Source organism: Hippopotamus amphibius, chromosome 9, assembly GCF_030028045.1.
Source record: "Hippopotamus amphibius kiboko isolate mHipAmp2 chromosome 9, mHipAmp2.hap2, whole genome shotgun sequence".
Classification (NCBI taxonomy): Eukaryota; Metazoa; Chordata; class Mammalia; order Artiodactyla; family Hippopotamidae; genus Hippopotamus; species Hippopotamus amphibius.
Window position 1 is genome coordinate 64,581,527 of NC_080194.1, and position 18,045 is coordinate 64,599,571.

The 18,045-nt window shown below is 39.2% G+C and overlaps 1 protein-coding gene across 1 annotated transcript in view; it reads right to left on the reverse strand.

The window, feature by feature from the left end:
* Positions 1–10,851: 10,851 nt before the first annotated feature.
* Positions 10,852–18,045, reverse strand: part of CCDC83 (coiled-coil domain containing 83) — a 49,971-nt gene continuing 42,777 nt past the window's right edge. The window contains exons 9-11 of the mRNA XM_057695432.1: positions 15,665–15,744; positions 14,904–15,106; positions 10,852–11,013 (exon numbers count right to left, since the gene is read on the reverse strand). Coding sequence (XP_057551415.1) covers positions 10,852–11,013; positions 14,904–15,106; positions 15,665–15,744 — 445 coding nt within the window. The remainder of the gene's footprint in view (positions 11,014–14,903; positions 15,107–15,664; positions 15,745–18,045) is intronic.

Consider the following 18,045-nt stretch of genomic DNA (forward strand, 5'->3'; position numbering starts at 1 on the left):
AAGAATGTACTAACAGCATTAATTACTTGGAGTAGAAGGAGTTAAGGAAGTTTAAAAAAAAAGAGATAGGAGATAGACTACAAAATCAGCGGGAAGAAGGGTAAAGCTGAGTGGTCCGGAGTGGAGGTGAGATGTGTTAGGAGGTGGAAGAAAGGCAAATGGAGAGCCTGGAATACAGGCATATACCAAGGACAATTTGCAGAAAGTGTTGTCTTTTTTGAGGAGCATTCTCTTTCCCTTCTGAAAGCTTCTCCATCATTGAGGGAAGCACCTGCTGCTTGATGGGAAAATGCAGCATAACAATAACAGTGTGGACTCCGTAGCCTGCTATGGATTTAAACCCCAGTTTGGGCAAGTTGCACTCTCTCCCTGTGCCTCAGTTTCTTCATCTATAAAGTGGTATAATAGTGCCTACCTCATAAGGCTGTTGCATTCAATGAATTAATAAATGGAAGCATTTGAAAACAGCCTGGCACAAGATAAAAGTTCAGTACATAATTACTATTCTTACTGGGATATAGACTAGCTTGTGGTTAAGAGCCTGGATTCTGGAGGCAAAACACCTGTGTTCAAATCCCAACTCTGTCCCTTACTAGCTGATGAACTTTGGGAAAGTTACTAAACTTCCCCCTGCCTGTTTCTTTATCTATAAAATAAGAATAATTATAGACCCTACCTCATAGGATTATAAGAAGGATCAACTAGGTTAATATAAATGCACTATTAAATGCATTTAATAAGCACATTTAAGTGTTTGCTGTTATTAGTATTACTAAAGAACCTTTGAAAATATCTTTGGGTTTATCCACCCTGCTCTGTGTTCATAGTTGATGTCAGCCCAGTGCTGGTGAAGGTCCCTTGAGCCGCTTCCAAAGCAGAGCTCCAAGCCCCTGACTCCACATGACCTCAGGCAGGAGTCTTTGGTGCTGAGGCAGCTTCGGCCGTACTGTAGTTTGGTGTGACAGAACACTGTTTTGAAAACAGCAAGCCCTACAAATCTAAGTATACTTAGGTCAGCAGTTTTAGATGCCCTCAGATAAAGCAGAATACTTTCTAAAGTTGTTTGAGCCCTTTTAAAAACTTACAACAGACGATAGATACTTACCGCGAAGGCTTACTTCGTGTCCTGGAGACTACATTTTACTATTGAGAACATTGACGTCAGTGAGGTTTATATCCGTGTCAGTCTGTTTTAGGATTAGGTTTGGTTGTATGTAACAGAAAATTCACACTAACAATGATTCAACAAGACAGAAGTTTATTTTCTCTTGTAAAAGTCTGAGTGGGCACAGCAGCTTTGCAAGGTAGATAGGTGTCCACTTTTAGGTGTTGGGTGTCTTGCTGTTCCATGGTCCTTAATGCGTTCATCTCATCACACTGTCCGCTGTGGCGGAGCAGCAGAACTATGTTCCAAGCAGCAGGATGAAGGAAGGGGGGAGAAGGGGAAGGAAAGAGATGCCCCAGAAACTGTGCACAATTTTTTACTCACCTTCCATTGGCCAGAGCTTTCTCACGAGGCTGCAAGGGAAGCTGGGAAACAGAGACTTTAGTTGGGGTGACCATATTCTCAACTCAACAGCTAAATGAAGGTATTATTATTGAAGGAGGGGGAGAACAGATTTGAAGGAAAGCTAGCAGCCACTATCATAGTCATACATTTTTTTATTAAAAGAATTGCTGGGACTTCCTAGGTGGTGCAGTGGTTAAGAATCCACCTGCCAATGCAGGGGACATGGGTTTGATCCCTGCCCCAGGAAGATACTACATGCCATGGAGCAACTAAGCCCGTGTGCCACAACTGCTGAAACCTGTGTGCCTAGAGCCCATGCTCCACAACAAGAGAAGCCACCACAATGAGGAGCCTGCGCACAACAATGAAGAGTAGCCCCCGCTCACCACAACTAGAGAAAGCTCATGTGCAGCAATGAAGACCCAACACAACCAATAAATTAATTAATTAATTGAGAAAAAAAGAATTGCAAATTTCTTGAACATTTTCTGCTCAATGACTTTAAAACCCTACCATGTCACATATTGTAACTTGAGATCTGAGATATTCCAAAAAAAGGAATTATAATTTATAGTTTTAGATTTTAAATATTTCAAAGGAATTTAATGCAAAAAAAGTTAAAAGCTTATAAAAGGGAAAATAAACAAATCCAAACTGCTAGTGCTCAGCAAATGTTACAAGCAGGTTGAAAATGTGTACCTTCTCACTAGATTTTAGGCCCAGCTGTATCCCAAGTTGACATGTTTACATAAATAGCGCAAAAGCCACAGAAGACACTTTTTAAGTGGCTGGGAGAAAATGACCCATGCAGAATGAAATGTAACAGTCAAAGAACATCAAAGATCTGAAGTAAGTTGCACACTTGCACCAGAACCTCAAGGGAGCTCAGAGCCCACCATCCCTCTGATTTGGTGTCCGAGGGCTTTAAGGTAAAAATGCCTCGCTGGCCTCAGTCAGTCATGCAGAGGGGAATCCAACAGAGTTAATTTTCATTCCTCTTAGGAGGGAAGTGTTGCAAGGCCTAGCATATTTTTATAGCTGAGACTATACAAAACTATGGCCCTAACCCAAGAAGGCAAGAGGTCAGTGAGTTGAGCAAAGGATTTGAGGAAGGAAATGCTGACAAAACCTTTTACTGAGAATCTTTGAGGTATCCAAATCTGCAGTCCTTTCAAACTCCTTTGCTGGAAGGAAATCTGGAAACATTTCCATGTGAAGAATCTTTTAAAAGTATCTTGACGTTTTTTAGCACTTACGCAGATCATAAGAACAGAATGATCAAAAACATCGCCAACCTAAAGAGTCATAGTCAAAAAAGCAGCCTTTCCGGGAACTTGAGCCTTACAAAGTCACAGGAGTAGGAAATGGAAATACTTAATCGAGTTAAAGTCACTAATATTTAGAAAGCCTCTGCTGCTTGAGGGCACAGTTCCTTGCGTCAAGTGCAAAAGCCAGTTTTATTCCAAGAAAAATACAGAGAACTGTTGTGTTGAGATCTAGTGAAACAAGCAAGCATCAAGAAGGCCTTTAACAAACAGCCCCTTATTGCCACAAAAATCCCCTGGTCTCCCTGACCCTGAATCGCTCCAGTGTCTGACTCTAGCATTCAGAAAGAAACAAAATTGTTACCACTGACCCACAGTGCAGAGTGCCCTCCCTCCCCTGCACTCATGAGAATTCTGGAACTGGGTTTACTACAGCCTGAAGTAGATCAGCGAGGTATGGCTTTCTGGAGCCCTCACACCAGGGGGTGTCTGAGTCCCCCTCTCCAGCCACCCTGAAACCAATTCCCCCCTAGAATCGAGTTCTTCTGCTGAGTTTCTGATTAACCTCTCTATCCAAAATGATATTCCCTTTCTTGTTCTGCACTTGTTCCCCCTCAAGATTGATGAGTATCAAAGGGGAGATTGTAACTGAGCAGGGTCCTATGGGGCCTTCCCTGGACAGACCCTTCCTATGTCCTCTGCCTGCATTTGTTTGTAGAAAAACTTTAGCCTCCTAAGCCTTCCCAGAGTCCCAAAGAGCAAATTTAATCAGAGAAGTGAGAAAATGCAGGAACAGAGGAATACAGTCAAGGAAGACAAGATAATAACAGTTTAGCCATTAAACAAAGTCAAGGACCTTCAGTTCCTCTTCAAGGACTATAGATAATATTCTGAGCCATATCCTTGAGCTGTTTTGCAGATACTGAAACCCCCACCACGTGGAAGAAGTTAACTGCATGTTGACCACAAGCACATAGACCCCAGGCTGGTTGGAACCAGAAAGTTGATGATGTTGACTCTCACTTAGCTAACCACCAACCAATCAAAAGAATGTCCGCAAGCTGATCACACACCCTGCAACCCTCTCCGTCACCCTCTCTTTCCCTGAAAGCCATCAGGGAATTTGAGCACTGGCTGCCCACACTCCTTGCTTGGTCCTGCAATAAATGCTGCACTTCTCTTCACCACAACCTGGTGGCAGTGGATTGCCTTTACTGCACACAGGTGAGCAAACCCACATTTGGCTCTGTAACAACCCCAGGACAGAATGAACACCTTGATACAAGTGGGCAGGGCCCAGGTGTCATCAGAGCTTTGTCAACGCCTCACAGCTTGTGAAGGATCAGACTTTGCAGGTACTCACTATGCACCTTTGAGTGAATGTAATGCAAAGACAAGCAGATGTCTTAGGCTTTTCTCCCAGAGATTGCTGTTAAACGTCAATTATCATTTCAACTGCCGTGTATTCCTTTTCTACTGTGTGCAGGCTACATGCACTCTCAGTAATCCTTGAAACAACCCTACAATACAGGAATTCGGTCCGTGTAATACTGAGGAGACCAGGCTTTAAAGAGGTGAAGTGCCTGCCCAAGATTCAAGGCAGCCAGACTGACTTCTGAGTGTTTTCCCATAATCTACCCAGTCTCTTTACACCTTTTTAATTTCTTTAAATGAATCTCGTTCCTGGGCTGCAATAAGCAACTTCCCAGCCTGACGCTAATGCTGCCAATGCCCTGTCCTTACTTCCCCGATCTTGAACGGCAACATATAAAACTCACATGCTTAGTTATTCTGAGAACTGGAACCTACTTAAAATCCTCCAAAACTCAAATTTCTTTTGCAAACTAAAGGTGTTAAAAATAGAATATTTTGAGTTAAACACAACCACCACACCACCTAGAGTATCCTGTTCTGCCATCTCCCACTTCCCTTTCTTCCTTCTCTGTTGTTAGTGTTCAAGAGTGAAAGCAGGTTACACCAAGCCAGAGAGGTTCCTTGACCCATTAGGCACTTTTACTGGACTGTGAGTATCTTGAGGAAAGGGTCGATTTTATTTTGCCTCTCGGAGGTCCTACACACAGTGCTTGGGTGCAGTGATTCATCTGATAAATGTTTTGTTGGATAAGTGATACTGATAGGAAGTTCACAGCTGTACAACTTTATTGATATTTGCTTGTGATGTAGTCATCTAACAAAGCTACCACCCTAAGCTGTTAAGAATCTAAGTTGTTAGGAAAATCCCAAAGATTTGTTTTAGAGATAGTGCTATCTGCAAATTATTAACATAAGGAATAATATTAACAGAAGAAAAGAACATTCTTCCCTTTTTCTAAAGGATGCCTTTTCCACTGACTCTTGGCAGCAAACAGGACTTTTAGTCATTTGATATTTTCTTCTGATTCAAATTCACATTGTGAAGGAGAAACTGTCACAACTAAAAAATTAATGCTGGAATCCTACCATGTTATGCCTGGCTTGTTTTAATAATCTCACGGTCTGAACTTTCCAAGTGTGAGAGAGAAACAATGTCAGTTTCTGCTGACCTACTGAAACCAATGAGCTGTCACATAGGCTATATTTGTTGGTTACTGGAAGGTCTTTGGTTTGTCCCGGGGAAAATCAGTAAGTTTTTTTTCCTACCCAGGAAAAGTAAAGATAAATCTTATCTATAAAAAGTTTACTTTTCTTTCTTAAAAAGAAAATTGGCAAGTTCACTCCATATTGTTACTAACTTTTCCAAGGACGTTTCTGTTTCTGTTGACCTTAGAAACTTGCCCTAACAAAGTATTCTGCCTTCCTGTCAGGAAGTACTCTTGCTGCCCTTCACACTGTCACTTCATGGAATGGATTGGAATATGGTTATTTGGGAAGACTTGTGTTTTTTTTTTTTTTTTTTTTTTGCCCTGCTGCTGGGCTTGCAGGATCTTATTTCCCCAACCAGGGATCAAACCCGTGTCCCCTTTGGAAGCACAGAGTCCTAATCACTGGACCTCCAGGGAATTCCCTGGGGGGACAGTTTTTTAAAAAAAAAATCTTTCTGAAGTATAAAACGTATCAGTCAAGTACACAAATCTTGTGTCCTTGTTTGATGAATTTGCAAAGTGAACACATCCATGCTAACTGCCCCTCATCAAAATTACCAGAAAACTCCTTCATGTGCCATCCTCATCATCCTCCACCACAGAAGTAACCACTCTTCTGCCTTCTATCACCAAGATGAGCACGCCGGTCCTGTTTTTGAGCATTGTGTAAATGGAATCATACCACATGTACTCTGTTGTGTCTGCCTTCCTTCACTCAACATTACGATTGATTTGCATAGCTACATGTGGAAATAGTTTATTCTTTCATTACTGTCTAGTATTCCATTGCGTGAATGTAGCACATGTTGCTTACATATTCTACGGCTGATAGTCATTTGTGTTGTTTCAAGTTTTTGGCTATTATCAGTAAAGCTGCTAGGAGCATCTTTATCCATGTCTTTGGGTAAACATAAGCACTCATTTCTGTTCCATGTTAAGCCAAGAGTGAAATTGCTGGGTCATCACACACACACACACACATATATGTATACATGTATACACATATACATACATATATATGTATGTTCAGCTTTAATAATTACTGCCAAACATATTCCACAGTGTTTGTGCCAACTTATGCTCCTATCAACAACTATGAGAGTTCAAATCACTCTGTATCCTTGTCAATATTTACTATTTTCAACTTTTAATTTTTACGCATTCTAGTGGGTATATGGTATATCATGGTTTTAATTCTCCCTCATCACAAATAGTGTTGATCTCCTTTTTATGCTTAATCGTCATTTGGATATATTCTTCTGTGAAGTGCCTCTGTAAAATCTTTCTAATGATCTGTACAAGTTCTTTATATGTTTTGGATATGATTTTTTTGTTAGATATATGTAAATTAATTCTCCTGGTATGTGGCTTGCCTTTTGACTCTCTTAATGGTGTCTTTAATGAAAAGAAATATTAATTTTAGTAAAATGCAATTTATCACATCTTTTTATGATTGGTTATTTTTATGACTTTTTTCCGAGGAGGTGGTTGATATAGGGAGCAGTAGGCTTGGGGGAGCCATGTGGAACATTACCAAATCTACATTTACCCATGTACCAGATGTAGTTTAAAATTTCAAGCATAGGCTTTGAGGATCTGTTCGATGTGCACAGGGGGAAATGGAGATATTCTTATACTTTCTACTGAAAGCTTTATTGTTTCACCTTCCATACTTCTCTGATTCACTTTGAGTTGATTTTTGTGTATGGTATGAGGTAAGCGTCAATGTTCATTTTTTCCATACAGATATACAGTTGCCTCAGCAACATTTATGAGTAAAAAGACCACGCCTCCCCACTGAATTTTAGTGACATCTTTTATTTATTTATTTATTTATTTTTTAATTTATTGGCTGTGTCAGATCTTTGTTGCTGCACACAGGCTTTCTCTAGTTGTAGTAAGCGGGGGCTACTCTTCACTGCAATGTGCGGGCTTCTCATTGTGGAGCACGGGCTCTAGGTGTGCAGGCTTCACGAGTTGTGGCACATGGGCTCTAAAACACAGGCTCAGTAGTTGTGGTGCATGGGCTTAGTTGCTCCTTGGCATGTGGGATCTTCCCAGAGCAAGGATTGAACCTGTGACCGCTGGGTTGGAAGGCAGATTCTTAACCACTGTGCTACCAGGGAAGCCCTATTAGTGGCATCTTTGTAGGAATCAAGTGACTGTAAATGTGTCACTTTGTTTCTAGACTCTTTAATTCTGTTCCGTTGGACTTATTCTCCATACTTGGGCCAATAATGCACTGTCTTAATTACTGAAATGTTATATTAAGTCTTGCAGTTTGGTAATGTTAAATTCTCCAATTTGTTGTTTTACTTCAAGATTGTCTTGGCTATCATGGGACTTCTGCCTAGATTACAAATTTTCATAATAATGTTAGAAATAACTTGTTAACTTCTACAAGAAAATGCTAGAATTTTGATTTAGATTTCACTGAATCTGTAGATCAATTGGGAAGAACCGACGTCTTAACTGTTTTGCATCTTCCACTTCATGATAATGGTGTATCTCTCTATTCCATTTATTTGTTTGCTTTAATTTCTCTCAACAATATTTTGAAGTCTTCAGCATAGAAATTTTGCTTATATTTCGTTGCATAAATTCCTTGATATTTGATATTTTTGATTCTATTATATTTATTTTTCCCAGTTGTTTGTTGCTAGTATAAAGAAATACATTGGATCTTTATTGACCTTGTACTCTGTGATTTTGCTAAATTCACTTGTAAACTCTGGTAGTTTGTAGATTACTTTGGATTATCTACATAGAAAACCTTGACATCTATAAGACAATTTGCTTCTTTCTTTCTATTCTCTATGCTTTTAATTTCTTTTTCCTGCCTGGTTAGAACACTCCAGTTCTAGTCGACACAGTTGAATAGAAGTGTGATGATGAAGATATGTGTCTTGTTCCTGACCTCAGTGGGAAAATGTTTAATGTTTCACTATCAAGTACAATTTTAGTTACAAGGTTTGTTTTTTTCCTTAAGATATTCCTTGTTTGCTGAGAGCTTTACCATATTATTATGAATTGTTATCACACTATCAAATTTTATCAAACGCTGTGTCTATTGAGATGATCACGAGTTACCACCTATGTTCTATTCATTATACCCCTGATTTTTTTGAGATAATTTTAGATTCACGTGTAGTTGTACAAAAATAATACAGACAGATCACATGTACTCTTTATCCAGTTTCTCTAAAAATAAACTTTTTTTTTTCAAAATTATAGTACAATGTCACAACTAGGGTATTGATATTGATATAATCCACTGATCTCATTCATGTTTTCACTCTGATTTCTGAATATGAAAGCAACTTTGCATTCTTTATTCATGAAATATTACATACTATTAGATATTGCTAGATCCAATAAACTAATATTTTGTGAACGATTTTGCATCTGTCTTCATGAGAGACACTGGCCTTTAATTTTCTTTTTCTGTAATGATATTGGCGGGTTTTGGTATTAGAATAATATTGACCTTATAGAATAATTTGGAAGTGTTTCTTTTTTCTCTGTTCTCTGAAAGAGTTTGTGTATATTTGGTATTGTATCTTTTTGAAATGTTCGGAAAAATTCAGCAATGAAGCAAGCAAGCCACCTGGCTTTAAAAACTTTTTAAATGCACATTGGATTTTTAAAAACAGATCTAGGCCCATTCAGAATTTTTATTTCCTCACGTATCTTTGAAATTGTTTCAAGAAATGTTTCCATTTAATCTAAATTGTCAAATTTATTGGGAAAGTTTTTCCCCTTAATTTCCTCTTATCCTTTTAATAATGTCTGTAATTGTGTAGTGATGTCTTTTTTTCATTTATTTCCTCTCTTTTTTTTATTAGTCTTACTAAGGGTTATCAATTTTAATTAACCTTTCAAGGAACCAGCTTTTGGCTTTGTTGATTTTCTCTTTTATATGTCAACTTTCTATTTAATTAATTTCCACTCTCTATTTCCTTTTTTCTACTTTTTTTGGGGTTTATTTTTGCTGCTTTTTTTTTAGATTCTTGAGATGAAACCTTAAATGATTGAATTTTCAAATTTTCTTCTCTATAATATATGAACTTAAGGTTATAAAATTCCCTTTAAATATCACTTTAGCTGGTTCCCACAAGTTTTGATGTCATATTTTTCATTATAATTCAAAGTATTTTTTCCTCGTGATTTCTCCTTTCACCCACAGGCTTTTCAGAAGTATCTTGCTTTCTTGAAAATTATAGTTTGTTTCATTTTGTTTTTTGTTGTTCCTACTGTGGTCAAAGAACTGTTTTATGCATTTAACTTTTTGAATATTTGTTGCCACTTACTTTATGGCTCAGGATACAGTCTATTTTTGTAAATATTTTATGTACACTTGAAAACTATGTGTGATCTACAGTTTAACTTTTTATATCCTTAATGATTTGGGCTTTTGGTTTTTTTTTTTTTTTTTTTTGTCTATCAGTTATTGAGAGAGGTGTGGTAAGATCTTCAAGTCTGATTGTGAATTCATTTCTGCCTTTTTTCTTTTCTTTTCTTTTGTGGTAACTTTTTAGTTTAGTAAATTTTGCTTTATATATTTTGAGACTATATTATTATTTAGAATTGTTATATCATGCAGATGAATTAATCTGCTTATTATTGTGACATATTTTGCTTCATTTTCTCTTTATTTCCTTAAGACTTCTTAAAGTCTACTTTGTCTAATAGTTTGGTCACACCACCTTCCTTTTGGTTAATGTTTGCATGGTGTATTTACTTTCAATCTGTCCATGGCCTTATATTTAAAAGATGTTGTGTTTTGTTTTTTTTTAAAGGTGTTTCTCGTAGAAAGCTTTATAAGTAGAACTAGCTTTAAAATGGAATGTGGATGTCAACTTCAGGACAGTCAGAGTATCCTTGGCGTGTGGTACCAATGAGAGGGAAGGAATAATGACCTTGGATAGGGACACAGCAGTTTAGACTTGATACAGCTGACGGGAGAGGGACCTCCTTATGGATGGAATATTTTTATAAAAGAATTTACCACCCTCAAATTGTTTCTAAAATGTTTGATTTTTATTATGGTGTTAGGTTAAAGAACAGTAGACTTGAATTGCGGACTGGCTGTCTATCATTCAGCACCCTCAGAGGGAAAGATGTGTAGTCAGTGCTATGCAAACCTCTAAATTTTTCTCAGAAAATTCCTAATTGAACTATTTCATATTGGCATCCTAGATTAATCAATAAATTTTTAAGTGGGAAGCAACCTCAGAGACCATCTTGGCCCACTGTCATGCTCCTGAATACTTGAATATGAAAATATAAAGTGTACCTTCATTTTTGTCACTCAGGCCACGCAAGTAAATGAATAGTAGAATACTCAGAACTTTGATTTTAAATGTAATTATGACCTTTAGAAATAACAACTGCTTTAAAAATGGACCAAAGTGTAAATAAAATGGGCAACTGATCCACCTCAGTTCCCAAAGGAAGTGTGTAAGAAGTTGTATTTACTTTGCAGATTTCAGTCTTAGAGAAGAGACTTCATCATTTTATACGTGATGTGGCTTTCTGGGCTCCTGACGTCTTCATAGAATTTGACTGGAGTTTCCTTCTTTTGGAAATGGATGGGCATTTTCTTGCTCTCCACAGTCATGAGCTTCACTTCCAGGGGGCCCAGGTTTACATAATCCTGTGGTGAACAGACACAGAGGAATAGGAGAGGTTATTCAGCAAGTTACCAGCCTTCATAGATCAGGTTTCATTTATTACAGTTGGCCTCTATATGACAGATTTCATTGCCCTCCTAATTGCCTGAATGCTGTATAACGTGAAATAAGAGAGCTATTGTAAATAAGTCACTTGGTAAATGTATATACCCAGTGGGGCATGGTAGGCAAGATCTCCCAAAGGCAGCAAGGCTTGCAGGCTTGTCTTTCAGGGCTTTGAGCCAGGGTGGCGGGAGGAGGGCAGGGATCAGCTACCGTGGGGAGATACATCCTCCGCAAGCTCTTTAACTGGTAAAAGGAAGTATGGGCTGCATGTATATAGCTCTCTGCTGGCCAGGATATAGCCACAGCAGAGTTTTCTATATTATTCAAGAACGAAATGAATGATCTGCAAACATCTTTACTATAAATATCTTAATATTGAGCAAATCTACATGGGTTTTGCACATTTCACAGGAACGACTGTAGAAATAAAAGTTACCACATTCTGTCAAACTGAATATAGTCTAAGATATCAACACACAGAATTAGAAGTCTAATTTATATGAAATCCCACAGAGTTGAGATAGCTCCAGCCCTACCCAGTGTGCCTTCCTCTTGGAAGCCTTTCCAAGCCATAGCTCCTTCTTCTGGATTCCTTCAACACTTCAACAAACCTTTCCTGAGTGCCCACCATGTGCCAGCCTATGTACCAAGTGCTGGGGCGAAAGGCTGGTCAGGGAGACAGATACAGGCAGTACACGCCTCCTGCACAGTAATGAGTGATTCTCTTATCAGCTTTCTACTAGCATGTACACGATGCAGGGTAGGGCCTGCCACAGAGGCATCTCTGAGACTTCATCTCTTCCCATCCTCCCCCTTAAAGTCTCAAGCATCTGACAAGTACCTGGCATGTTATGAGGTTCTCAGTAAATATTTATTAGAATTTAGGAGAGTCAAAGAATGAAAAAGAAAGGCAATTTTTTATTGATATGTCTCAAATATTCATATAACTGTATTTAGCTTTTAAAATACATAATTATAGAGCTACAATAAATGAGAGATAGGAGAAAAGTGAATTGACGGAAATCTACCACGTATTTCAGAACCATCCGGAGCAGGATTCTGAAGTAATATACTCTCTTAGTCTGCCTGAGCTGCCGTAGCAAAATACCACAGGCTGAGTGGCTGAAACAACAGAATTTTATTTCTCACAGTTTGGGAGGCTGGGAAGTCCAAGATTAGGGTCCCAGCATGATTGGGTTCTGGTGAGAGCCTCTTCCTGGCTAGCAGATGGCTGCCTTCTCACAGTGTCCTCATAAGGCAAAGCCTCTTCTTAAAAGGTCACAGTCCTATCAGATTTATGACATCAGATAACCTTAATTACTTCCTAACCCCCTACCTCCAGATGTAGTCACATTGGGTGTTGGGGCTTCAACATATGAATTGGGGTGGGAGCGGCAGGGACACAATTCAGTCTATAGCACATACAATACCATTTCCACCATATTAAAAACTTCTGTGGAAAGTAAGAAGGTCTTACAAGAGAACACAGGCAAACATTCTCTGACATAATTTGTACCAATGTTGTCTTAGGTCAGTCTCCTAAGGCAATAGAAATAAAAGCAAAAATAAACAAATGGGACTTAAACTTACAAGCTTCTGCACAGCAAAGGAAACCTTAAACAAAACGAAACGACAGCCTATGGAATGGGAGAAAATATTTGCAAATGATGTAACTGACAAGGGCTTAATTTCCAAAATGTACAAACAGCTCATACAACTCAACAATAAAAAAACAAACAACCCAATCAAAAAATGGACCTAAAGAGACATTTCTCCAAAGAAGAAATACAGATGGCCAATAGGCACATGAAAAGATGCTAACATCACTAATTACTAGAGAAATGCAAATCAAAACTATAATGAGACCACCTCACACCGGTCAGAATGGCCATCATTAAAAAGTCTACAAATAACTAATGCTGGACAGAGTATGGAGAAAAGGGAGCCCTCCTGCACTGTTGGTGGGAACGTAAGCTGGTGCAGCCACTATGGAAAACAGTATGGAGCTTCTTCAGAAAACTAAAAATAGAATTACCATATGATCCAGCAATCCCACTCCTGGGCAAATATCCAGACAAAACTATAATTCAGAAAGATACACGCACCCCTATGTTCACAGCAGCACTTTTCACAATAACCAAAACGTAGAAACAACCTAAATGTCCATCGACAGATGAATGGATAAAGATGTGTTACATACATACAATGGAATACTACTTGGCAATAAAAAGAATGAAAAAATGCCATTTGCAGGAACATGGATGCAACCAGAGATTATCATACTAAGTGAAGTAAGTCAGAAAGAGAAAGGCAAATACCATATGATATCACTTATATGTGGAATCTAAAATATGACACAAATGAACCTATCTATGAAACAAACAAAATCAGGGACATAGAGAATAGACTGGTGGTTGCCAAGGTGGAGAGGGGTGGGAGCGGGGAGGAGTGGGAGTTTGAGATTAGCAGATGCAAACTGGCATATATAGGATGGATAAACAAGGTCCTACTGTATAGCAAACGGGACTATATTCAATATCCTGTGATAAACCATAGTAGAAAAGAATATGAAAAAGAATGTATGGCAGTAATTATCAGAAAATTGTAATTCAACTTTACTTAAATAAAGTATAAATTAAATAAATGAATAAATAAATATAATGAATAAAAGAGAAAAAAGTAAGAAGGTCTTTCATTCAACCAAATGGTATGCAATTTTGGAATTTTGTAGACAGTTGTCCACTAGCGTGAGGTTATTATAACCTACGACGTGTTATGATTCCAAGATACGGTGTTTGAGTGCTATAGGGACTAGAACTTTAGTCTTTGAATTGTATTTTGATGGTAGCAGGACTGAGTTGTACTTGGTTAAAATGGTTTTTGTTGATTTATTCAGCTTCTTCTACTTTCTTAATCACTCTTTCTCCCACCAGACTCTAAGTTCTAGGAGAACTTTTAAGGTTATTGGTAGTACCAAGAGGGTGGATGTGAAAGAGACTGAAAAGTACCAAAAAGAATTTAAAATTAAAAGCCTTGATAATCCAGGTTTCACCTAATGGTATATGTGGTTCCAAAAATGGTAACACTAATATACATCCTATCCCACATGCTTTTCTTACAAGGCTATGCTGACCTTCCCCTTTCAAGATGCAGGAGCTACATTGTTTCCCTCTGGGTAGGACTTTTTAGCTATATCAACAAACAGGATATGATGGAAGTGTTGGTGTAGGATTTCCAAGGCTAAGTGATATGAAGCATTTGGTCTCTGGAAAGATTGCTTTGGGAGAAGCCAGATACTGTAACAAAGGGACAATTAAGGTGCCCTGTAAGGAAGCCCCTGTGAAGAGGAACTGAAGCTTAGCCAGCATCAACTTGCCAGCCACATGAGCGAGCCACCTAGGAAGTGGATCTTCAGCCCAAAAGAAGCTTTCAGCCCAATATGACTGCACTGGCTAGAGAACCCAAGTGAGGACTGTCCACTGGAAAACTTCCCAAATTTCTAACCAACAGAAGCCCTGAAAGAGAATAAATGATTATTGTTATAAGCTGCTAAGTCTTGAGGTGATTTGTTATGTAGTGCTAGATAACTTACATGGTATACTAGTAACGGAGGTCTGTACGTGAATATATATAGCAAGTTGGGCAAAGATAAGAGTGAAAATAGTATCTAGTGACAGACATGAATGGTTGGCAAATTTTACTAATAATTGCAAACAGAACTTTTCAGTATCCATATTTTAGGTTAATTTTCTCCACTAATAAAACAACATTTTCTCTAGTAGTCAAGATGTTTTCTCATGAATCTTACCTTGAAATCCTGCTCATCCTCATACAGTAAGTATTTCATATCAGAGGCCCCAAACTCTATGCTTGAACTCTCTTCTTCATCTATCTTCAGATGCTGGCCGTATCTGCTGCTCTCCTCATAACTAAGATGTAAAGTGCTGCTCCCAAATGATAAGCTCAACATGTCTCCACTTTTTACTTCTACAGGTTGCAATTGTGACTTTTCTGGGATGAATGGAAAAAAATTAATTATGTACAATTTTTGGAAGATTAAAAATAAAAATACAATACATACTTCATCACATTTTAAATTTGAAAGACCTTTGAGAATCTCCTGTAGGAGATAAATTTGAGAATTAGAAATGTAGAATCTAGGTATTAAAGCGAGAGTGAGTCCCATTATTAGAAACCATATCTAAGTTGTATTTCCTTCTGTTAGCTAATACTCGTAAGTTACAATAATCACATGGGGACCTGTGAGTGTGCTGGTATTTTGGTTGGTTGGCTACATTGGAGTGCAAGCCATGTCAGTGTAGACATTATTCCATCCCTCTCCACTAGTATCTATTTAATTCGCCGTGCCACATGGCGACTGATTTAAAAATAAGACTAGCGAAAGGAGATGGGTTAGGTAAGCTCTGTAAGAACAAGAGAAATACGGAGGAGCTGGCAGGTATCTATTCCCTGAATAGCTCTTTGATATGAGGTACCTATCCATAATAAGAAACTCAATAAGTGTTTGTCAAATGTTTTTTAAAAATCACCATTACAATAAAATAACACCTATATATGTCTGTGGCAACTCCGAAGGCATTTCTTCAGGTGGCACTTTCTGTCCAACAGCTTGGGTAAGATATAGTCGCCTAAAAACAAACAGGAAAAGTAGTCTGTCAGTCAACAAATACTGCACCACCTGCTCAGCAGTGTTTATCTCTATGCTGGGTGGCAGAGACACATAGATGAAAAGGGGGCATCAGGCCCAGTGGGGTGGCAGACAGGCTCACAGTGTTTCGTGGTGATGGTTTGTACCACGATGGCTAATTAGCGTAGTGTGAGGAGTGCTGTGGGGCAGAGAGAAGAGGCACCTGATTTGGCCTTCGAACATAAGGAGAGGTTTCCAGGAGGAGATGAAACCTGAGTTGAATCTTGAAACACCAAGGACTGTTTGCCAGGGAAGAGCTTGGGGTTAAGGAAGGGCATCCCATGATAAGGGAATACCAGACCCAAAGTCCCAGAAATGAGAGTGATCACGACACCAATTATGTCGCTGTTGCAGGAATCCAGATGAGGAATGGGATGGGATTTGAGATAAAGAGAAAAAGAGACAGACAGTGAGCAGTAGGAATCCAAGGTGACATCTAGGTTCTGGCTTTTGCTGAGTGGCGCCCTCCAGCTATAAACCCGGTGAATTTGCGTCTGCTGTTGCAGCTCTCTGCACTGCAGAGGCCAATAGAATTTTCAGTCAGACGCCATGATACCTTGACCTTGAAAGCTCCATACGGCATTTCCGTGAAATTTGCCTGAAGATAGCATGAAGCAAGTGATCCCTGCAGATGCGCCAACAACCCTTCATGCTTAGCAACTCGGCAACCAGAGTAAATCCCTGGATTACTGGCTGTAAGTTACTTACAGAACGGGAATGAGATGTTATCTGAGATGCTTCAAGCTCCAGCAAATAATGTAACTACGTACAATATTTATCTCTTAAAACCTTCTTAAGAGTTAACTTGGTGAAGGTTAGTCTCACATGAAGCTCTGGTCTGCAGGTGGACAAGTCTGAGGCCACAGAGTTCTCTTCTTTCCTGGTTTTACTGTTTTGAATAAGATCTAAGTGCCGTAACTTTCTTAAGTCTGGCTTCTCTCTTAATCATCAGTTTACTGTCACTTTTGTACCACCACAGAGCAGCAACACTTGATATAGAAAATATTTTAAAGAATGGTATCATATGAAACTGGTGTTGGATTTGAGGTACTGGTCCACCTAGCCTCAGCTCTGTGGCAGTCCCCTCTAGCTTACTCAGCTCACCTAACGTACCAAATACTATAATGTTCTGTGGGAGTCGTGAAGGGAGAACGTGTGGGAAGCTCTGGATGGGAAATAATAGTAACTCTGTCAGCTAGAATAACCCATTCCATCCAAATAGGAAAATGTTTATATGTTTATCAGGTACTGTTCATGTCTATTTCTCAGTATGCTTCTAGAATATACAGGACTAAATTCTCAACAAAGAGGTGGAAAGGGCAGTTACCATAAATTACACAATATGTGTTATATTTCTCTGACCTGAAAATGGATACAGGAAAAGCTCCTGAATTTTTCCTTCTGGATAAGCATTGTAGCAGATAATTGCAGGTTTACACATTTCTCTGTTTACTTGGGTCTTTCTAAAATGTCCTAAACACGTGTCTCAAGGAGCTTACAATCTAGCAAGGAAGCAGTAATCACTAGTGTGATAAGTACTAGTTAGAAAGGAAAAGTTCCGTGTGCCATGGGGCGAGGCATACACCCGGCACCGAACCCACTTCCTATAAACGTCGCCCAAGCTGTTTCTTTACCCTCAGACAGATTGTGATTTCATCTCTCCCAGCTCTGAAACAAGACTAAGCACTCAGGTCTCTCATGAAAGAAAACCAACCCACAAAGCACCAATGAACAATGTGGATTTTACTGAAGATTTCTGTGGGGAAGCTAGAGAATAAAGTTAAACTGCATACAATACAGCCAACAACTTAATGAAAATCCCCATTATAAGTTTCTCATCTCCCTTTCCCGTCCTTGCCAAGTTCTCTCTGACCAATGAACGAATTCCTCTTTATTATAATGAGCACTTCGCATCCACGTCAGCGCCAAGTCAGGTACACTAGACTGAGCTGAGAGAGAGAGAGGAAAAGGCGAGAGAAAAAGAGCACAGCGGACAGCAGGGCGAGCGGTGGTTAGAAGGCACAGCTGGCAGAGCTTCGGCGTGATCACAAAGTAAGCAGGGGCAGCAGCAGGCGCGACGGGGTAGAGGCGGGATGGGAGTGTGGAGCTGGAGAGGAAGGCTGGCAAAAGAGAGCATTGCCTGCTGGGGGGACAGGGAGTCCCCCGCCCCCGAGGGACCCTCAAGGGCATCAGCTCAAGAGACTGGAAGCACAGGAGTCCAGTAATCAGCCAACGCATTCAG